Source organism: Chelmon rostratus, chromosome 1 (assembly GCF_017976325.1).
Source record: "Chelmon rostratus isolate fCheRos1 chromosome 1, fCheRos1.pri, whole genome shotgun sequence".
Taxonomy (NCBI): domain Eukaryota; kingdom Metazoa; phylum Chordata; class Actinopteri; order Chaetodontiformes; family Chaetodontidae; genus Chelmon; species Chelmon rostratus.
Genome location: NC_055658.1, coordinates 13,293,211 through 13,301,596, shown reverse-complemented (window position 1 = coordinate 13,301,596; position 8,386 = coordinate 13,293,211). Strand labels below are relative to the sequence as shown.

General features: G+C 41.2%; 1 protein-coding gene across 1 annotated transcript; it reads left to right on the top strand.

The window, feature by feature from the left end:
* Window positions 1–235: 235 nt before the first annotated feature.
* dpep1 (dipeptidase 1) lies at window positions 236–8,263 on the top strand. Its single transcript, XM_041940852.1, has 10 exons — window positions 236–363; window positions 583–709; window positions 2,334–2,466; window positions 2,580–2,730; window positions 4,087–4,156; window positions 5,032–5,208; window positions 6,103–6,187; window positions 6,294–6,369; window positions 6,483–6,618; window positions 8,041–8,263. Exons 1-10 carry the CDS (start codon window positions 236–238, stop codon window positions 8,218–8,220), a joined length of 1,263 nt encoding a protein of 420 aa, XP_041796786.1. The 3' UTR covers window positions 8,221–8,263.
* Window positions 8,264–8,386: the final 123 nt, after the last annotated feature.

Below are 8,386 nucleotides of genomic sequence, written 5' to 3'. Positions count from 1 at the left end.
AGTTAAAAGTAAAAGCATCATCGAATGGACAGACAGAAAAACCGGAGTGAGGTCCTAACATTAAACTAAAAGATTGTTAGTTACCTAACCGAACAGAAATCTGTCCCAGCAGCAGTTGGTAGAATCAGGCTCACTCACAGGTTAAAGTAGGGTTAAGTGGTATAATCTTGAGATTGGGTTTAGGGACACAAAGACAAAGAAGAGAAACCCACATAACTGTGTAAAAGTTGAAGAAATGCTGTCTAAGCTTATCTCAGCTGTGTGTTCGGTGCTGTGGGTCTTCTCCTGTGCCGTCACCGCAGCCCAGGATCAACACCTGACCAAAGCTCTGAAGCTGATGTCTGAGACCCCGCTCATTGATGGGTAAGTGGTAACGTCTTTTGCATGAGGGATAACGTGTTTGAATGATGGCACCCTGTTTACCATATGAGCAACAGCAGCAGTGAACTTTAAACAGAATATTTTGAAGTAAAAGCTCATTTCTCATGCTGAACAAGCAGTTTTCCTCCCTGCTTATAAAGCCACAATTCAAGTTGAAAGGGGCTCTGTGTACGTGTGACCGTTTACTCTCCGATCTTTCAGCCATAATGACCTGCCGTGGCAACTTCGAAAGCAATTCAACAATGAGCTCAACAAAGTGGATCTTAACACCCTTAATACAACACACACCAACATCCCTAAGATCAAGGAGGGACATCTGGGAGCTCAGGTACGTACAGAACAGAATGCACTGGGAGATTAAAGGAAACTGTTCTTCCAAGGTCAAGGGGTTCTTTATCTGCTGGCCCCCATGTTGTGCTCACAGATAGCATTTCACAAATTTTCTTAAGACAAAGACAACAAAAATCAGGCCATATCACTGTGAGCTCTGAGGCACATCTCTCTGATCATGTTTTGACCAGTTCATCGTGCCTCGCAAGTAACAGCATCCTCATTTTCAAGCTGTACTGAGCAGCTCCGAGGGGCAAAGCAGAGAGTAACAAAAGGCGTAACAAAAGGTTTTAGCACGTGTTTGTTCTCCATGTTATTAAACACGACTGGATGAAACTTCTAGGGAGCAAAGATTAACTTGTATGTAAAGGACACAGTTATATTACCTGCCACACCTCAGCATGTCAGTCCAAATGAGGTCTTTATTTTGAATCCAGGAGATACTTTCCTCATGCAGCCAAAAGAAGTAATGGAAAGTAAATAAGTACATTTACTTGAGTAAATTCTGAGATATTTGTACTACCTGAGTATATCCTTTCCGTGATCGTGTATACCTCTGCTTCTGTGCATTTTAGAGGGTAATATTGTACTTCTCACTACAATACATTACAAAAGTAAAATGTTGAATAGAGATTATTGTGGACTTTTACCTCTAACAGTATATTTGCCCCCAGCTCACCAATGATTACTTAAGAATGACTCAAATCAGCTCTCTACAGTGAAGTATACACATTTAAAATAAGAGGAAAAGAGCACTTGGTATCGCACTGGTATTCTGAGGTGTGGCACTGGGATAGGGCGAGAAAGGTTGGATTGGTGCATCCCTGCACATGTCTTCATCAGATTCAGGGCTGTGACACTGTCTAACATTCATGTCTGTTTTATTTTGATACTGAATCATGCACTCCTCGCTGTGAATTATACGCAATGAATGGACGGACTTCGCTGAGAACACAGAGAAAGAGTCATCCAGTGCCAGTCTCAGTGAACTTTCCGCCTACCTCTATAAAGGTTTTCCTTCTGGCATTTAAGCACCACGTTGAAAAAAAATCTTTATATTGAATTAAATTGCTTAAAATGTGCAAGACAATGATCTCCCATGTCTTATTTGATGTGTTATGCATTTTTGAGAATTGCCCACATGTTATTCCATTTTAATTGTTTTTATGCAGCCATTTTCCAGGTCTATCTTATAAAAGATTTACTGGGTGTCACACGCCATCTTATTAAGCAATAAAGGGCGACAGAGTTCATTCATTTGCAAACAAACTGTGTTTGCAGGTGTTTTTAGAGCATTGCACAACTTTCCCAGGCTTTTCTTGCCGCTGTGCCAGCTTGAAATGTGTTAAATTCAGAATAAGCATATTTACAAAAATCAATTAAGTTGATGAGGTAAAACATTACATTATTGTCTTTGTACTGTACTTTGTACTTGTACTTTCAATTGAGTAGATGGCAAAACAAGATTAGGTAAATACTCACTTTCTCTTTATGTTTTACACAGCGTCCCAGGTTTTTTGGAATCGGGGTTGTAATTAGGAAGATGGCACCAGCTCCTTAAACTGTCCCTGGATACACAGCGGTGCTGGTCATTCATACATTATCCTCTGTCCCTCTTTCAGTTCTGGTCAGCCTACGTTCCCTGTGACACCCAGTACAAAGATGCTGTCCGACAGACACTGGAGCAGATAGATGTGGTTCACAGGATGTGTCAAAAATACCCAGAAACCTTCATGTTTGCCGCCAGTAGCCAAGGTGAGACTGTGCTGGTGATTCCAAAGACATTTAAGTGTCACCTCCACTCTCTTCATACCTGCTTCTGCTTTCTGGCTGAATCACCCATCATCTCTCATGTCTGTGCTGCACAGACATCATGACGGCCTTCAAAGCGAAGAAGACAGCCAGTCTTATCGGGGTGGAGGGGGGTCACTCCATCGACAGCAGCCTGGGCACCCTGCGCAACATGTACCACCTGGGGGTCCGCTACCTCACACTCACACACTCCTGCAACACACCCTGGTAAGAGCAAGCAGCGCTGCAGATTTATGACATCACACACACAAAGAAAAATACACACACATGACTTTACAACAGTCATACAAGCGTCACACAAGTGTGTGTAGGTGTGTGTGTAGATCTGTGTCCGTGGGCCAGTGGTGGAGGAAGTATCCAAAAGTAAGAATACCACACTGTAAAACAAGTGAAAGTCACAGTATGATCACAGGAGTTATATCATCATTTCTCATGCATTAATGTGCAAACAGCATTTCATTGTTGTAGCTGATTGAGCTCATTTTAAACTATATTGTATCAGGCTGCAGCTAATGATCATTTTCATTATCAATTCGTCTGCTGACTACTTGATTGATCGATTGATTCAGAAAATAATGACGAATGGCGATCACAGTCACCAAGAGCAGAAAGAAAAAGCTGCAGATCTTCACTTGAAGCTGGAACTATGAAATGTTTAGTGTTTTTGCATGAAAAAGGACCTAAAACGATTAATCTGTGAGCAAAATAGTTTTCATTTCATGTTAATCAACTAATTGATTGATCGACTACTAATTTCTAAAGCTATATACTGTTGGGTAAGTTAATCTATAATATGGCAGCGCATTCTAGAAGCTCTTCATATGTTTGGTATGCAAAATCGTCATTTGTGAAGTCACTATTGCTGCCAAATATGACATTTAAAACCACTGCCGCCCTGAGCACATAAATGCACATGCACACGTCCATGTAACACCTAAACAACATAAACAAGCTGTCCTGCATATTCAGTAACTTCATTTGACATAAAGGTTCGTTCAGTTGCACTGTTCATGGTAGCTACTACACCTGCAGACAGTTAAAAGACAAACAGAAAGAATACAAGCTTGACTGTTTCTCTGTATTACCAACCTCGGTAAGGCTCAGGTGTATCTGTGTGGTGTTCTACGATCAGGGATCATGGTCGCTTTAGGTTGTGTTGTGGGGAGTACGGGGGTTTCCTGCAGGCCTCCAGGCAGCAGGATCGGATTCTCTGGAAGAGCCGGTTTGGCATTGAATGTTTTCCCTGAGGACTTTAGCTGACTACATTTACTGAAGCTGTAGGCGGTAGAGAGGAAAACTGCACCTAAAGAAATAAAAAATATCTGACTGTAGTTTACTCCTTTGTTCAGTCTAAGTTCAGAACACTTAATGTATATTTGTAATAACATCCCATTGCAAAGTGCAGCATGTTGCCTTTGAGTCCTTACAGAGTTATTAAATGCAGTTTCCAGGCTAGAAATGTGATCCCTGCTTATTCTTTAGTACATCCAAGGAATCAAATCTCATTTTCTTAACTGACTTGGTTTCTTCCATTGTTGTTGGAACTGTGTTTTTTCCGGTCAGGGCGGATAACTGGCTTGTCGACACAGGATCAGAGCCATCTCAGCATAATGGCCTGTCTCCATTTGGCAAGGTCAGTGTACTGGCAGCGATGAGCACATGCCATCTGTAATAAGTTACGTATTAGCGTGTTAAAATCACTTTACTCCCGATGTGTTTTATTCAACCTCAGTTTATTACAGGCATAACCTAACATTACCTCTCAGATGTGAAATTATGCCTTTTTATAGTACAAATGTGCCTCAGTGATCAAAATAACGACATAGTGCTCCTGAAATATGAATATAACAAATACCTATATGTAAACACACTTGATAAAGTAATATTTTCCTTTCCATTCGTCCTGCTAGATACTGTGAACAAAAAGACAAATGATATCTGTGACCCTGGTCAGGTGAATCAGCAGTTTAGTGCCTGATAAATGTCTTTTTTCAAGATAAAACGTCACATTTCAGAGTGGCCTGTTACTGTGTTCAGCCCCAGGCACACCTGTGTAATAATCACGCTGTACATCTTGATATGCCACGTCTGTCAGGTGGATGAATTATCTTGTCAAAGGACAAGTGCTCACTAGCACTTTTTCAAATACATTTCAGAGAAATAAGGCTTGTGTGTACATACAAAAAGATATTTTATTTCAAAGGGAGCAAAAGCAAAAGTGTTTCGTTATTGTTTTTGTGTAGATTGAGGGCCTCTAAAAAGTGTTCAGCTCTCATGTTTTATTTTCTTACAACACTGAATCAAAAAAGATTTAATTTGGCTTTTTTCAAGCTGATCAACAGAAAAAGACTCTTAAATGTCAAAATACATAAAGTCTCTTAAGCAGGACTGACTGTTGCTACATGAAGGAGGTAAACTATTGACAGTGACGCTAGAAATGAAGTAAAGAATGCTTTTAGCAAGGTCATGTGTAGATCATGTAATGATCATAGTGCTTGCCTACAACAGCAAGTCATAGCTGAAATGAACCGTCTGGGGATGCTCATCGACCTGGCCCACGTGACTGTCGATGTGATGAACCAGGTGCTGGACATATCTCAAGCTCCGGTCATCTTCAGCCACTCCTCTGCCTACAGCGTCTGTCCACACAAGAGGAACGTCCCCAATGAAGTTCTCAAGAGAGTGGTGAGTGTGTGTGTGTGTGTGTGTGTGTGTGTGTGTGTGTGTGTGTGTGTTAGAGGTTCAAGCCCCGAAAGTGAAAGATGCAGAAGAAGGAGGTGTATGATGTAAGAATGGACACTCGTGGTGGAAGTAAGATCCTTCAGTTAGGTGAACGTGCCAAAACCATGAAATACAACTACTCCATTACAAGTAAAACAATGTGGCTTCAGTGAAAGTATTATCAGCAAAATGTATACAAAGTATATAAAAGTAAAGGTACTGCATGTAGACAAGTGGCCCCTGTGAGCTTTATGTGATTATATATGATGTTATTAGATAGTTAATATTGATCATTCGTATCTAAGCAGCAGTTGGCTGAGCTATTTTAACTGCTTTGTCTACAGTGGTGTGGTTTGGTCCAGTGGTTCCCAACATTTACAAACCAGTAAAATCATCATCCTGTTGAAGCTGTTAAGAACTTAGACAATACATCCAGCCTTTACTGCTCATTATCTCAGACAGAACGCAGCCATAAATGCTCTTTATTGCACCAAAGGGTTGAAATTGGTAAATCAACACCTACAGTTCAGTTCTACTGATACCTGCATAGTGGCAGCTTGCCGGTTTCAGGCAATAAAACAGTAAACATGGGAGTTATTGTGCAGCACTGTACAATAACAATGCAGATTAAAAACAGGCAATTTAAGATAAGATAATCTGATAAGAAAGCAGAGGTCAATATCCTTGTGTACTTTGTTATGCATCTCTTGGCCCAGGACATGTCTCTCTCTGTTGCTGCTCTGCACCTTCTGTCACTATAGACTGTCTCCCGCCTAACAGACTACAAGTGTCTCATTCCATCCTTTTGATCAGAGTTTCTAGTTTCACTGTCATGTAACATCCTGTCTATGTTTCCAGAAAGAAACCAGAGGAATCGTCATGGTGAACTTCTACAACGACTATGTGACCTGCAAACACACCGCCAACCTCTCAGACGTAGCTGGTAAGCTATTGTTATAACCAAGACAACTACAGTAAAGCTGGTTAAATATTAACATTTATCTTTTTCTGTGCCCATCTGTTTATTCTCATGTTTACTTTCATCGTAGCGCACTTTGACCATATAAAGACAGTGGCCGGGGCGGACATCATTGGTTTCGGTGGAGATTACGACGGGGTTACAAGGTGAGTACGTAACGTTCAAACCTTGACTTTAAGATAAGCTTCTGGAAAGCTGGGATGAAACAGTTAAAGACCCATTTCATAGAAAATGAACCATGACGTAAAATCTCTCTCAGACTTCCAGAGGGTCTGGAGGACGTGTCCAAGGTGCCCAAACTGGTGGCTGAACTGCTGCGGAGAGGATGGACTGATGACGAGGTCAAAGCTGCTCTTGGAAACAACCTGATTCGTGTCCTGAAAGAGGCTGAGGAGGTGAGGCACGCACACACGCACGCACACACGTTAGGTTTCCATCACTTTTGGGGACACAGACTTACATTAATTTCCTGAAAACTTACCCTAACCACAACCATAACCACTACTTGCCTGGCCTGACCCTAACCCTTACCTTAATCTCAATCTAACCTTAACCAAAGTCTTCACCCTAAAATTAAACGATTTACATTACGGAGACTTGCATTTTGTCCTCACAAGTAAGGCGAGTCCCTGCAATGTGACTGTGTAAACAGATTAATGTCCCCACAACATGAGTAATACATAGCCACACACACACACACACATTCCACTGAGTTTACATAACTCAGTGGTGTGTGTGTGTGTTGCAAACTGAGTGGTGTAAAGTTTGAAAGATGTGGGTGTTAACCAGGCAGGGAGGGTCTAATGCTCCACATATGTCATCTGGGATGGATTGTAGTGAACAGAAAGATTCCTATCGGGAAAATGAAGGCAGCTGTGTGATGGTCATGCAAGGATTTAAACACGGTCTCTTCATGAGTCATCAGTGTTTGTTCAGTTTTCTGGCCCTGGCAGTCATAAAAGGAGTAGTTTTGGTAAAACACCCTTATGTGCTTTCTTGACACCTTGCTAATGTCTGTTTGATAAATATGAAGCTACAGCCAGCAGCTTCTTAGGTTAGCTGAGCATAAAGTCTGGAAACATAAGTAACGAAAACACCTCTAAAACTCACTACTAAAAATGCTATATGTCTTTTGTTTAACTCGTACAAAAACTAGTTTACAACCCAGGTTTCCCAAAACTTAATGACAAAACAGAATGTGATAACATGCTAATCCTTTTTGACAGATCAGATACTCAGTATGCTCAGGAACACTCTAAAACTGTCAGTAAACACAGTTTGATAGTTTGTTCTGTTATCTACATTTTACACAGAGTTCAAACAGGGGGTGTGTGAATAAAAATTAAATGGTGGTTTGAGGGGTTATGTGACTTCTTGGCTGGGAGCATTTCGCTGATGATACTTCTATACTTTTACTTGTAAAGATGTATTTCTATATTACAGTATTTGACAGGAAGGATCTGAATACTTCTTCCACTGCAGCTAACAGCTAATTCAGCATTATGTTCTCATGGTGAAGACTGACCAAAATGTAAAGAACGTGCCAACAGCATGGTTATTTGAACCCTGACATTCTCCTCTATCCATGCACACGGTCTACAGATATTAATGGACATGAAGCAAAATGTCCAGATATTTTCCAGTTGTGCAAGACTTATCCTGACAATAGTGGTATATGGCACAAGTTGCTCACTTTTCAGTAAACAGCTCATTGTAGTTCTCCTGCACTTTCTGTACACGGTGGCCACAGTGATGACACACACCTGTCACAGTGCCTTTCTGTCCACCACCTGACCGTCTTTATCTCTGTGCGTCAGGTCCGTGATAAGATGGCTGCCACCCGTCCAGATGATGTGCCTATTCCGTATGATGCGGTGCAGAACCCATGTAGGACGAGCCACGGCTACCCCAACGCCGGAGTCGCTCATTCCCTCAGCACACTGGGCCTTCTGCTCACTCTGGCTCTCCAGGCTCTTATTGCATTAGCAGCTTTATAGGCTGCCTGCCAATGCAGCTGAGTGCATATACATCAAGAGATTGACCATAAATTCCAATAAAATCTGAAAATCTCTTAATAGTTTTACCGTTTAAATGTTTTTTTACAGCTTGTTTTTTTGTCCAGTTTTAAAGGTTTTTTGCAGGTTAAGTTAAAAATTGACCAAA

Coding starts and splice junctions, on each gene's coding strand:
- dpep1 (XM_041940852.1), top strand. CDS start 236: ATGCTGTCTAAGCTTATCTCAGCTGTGTGTTCGGTGCTGTGGGTCTTC. Junction 710..2,333: donor AGGGACATCTGGGAGCTCAG/GTACGTACAGAA, acceptor TCCCTCTTTCAG/TTCTGGTCAGCCTACGTTCC. Junction 6,370..6,482: donor GATTACGACGGGGTTACAAG/GTGAGTACGTAA, acceptor AATCTCTCTCAG/ACTTCCAGAGGGTCTGGAGG.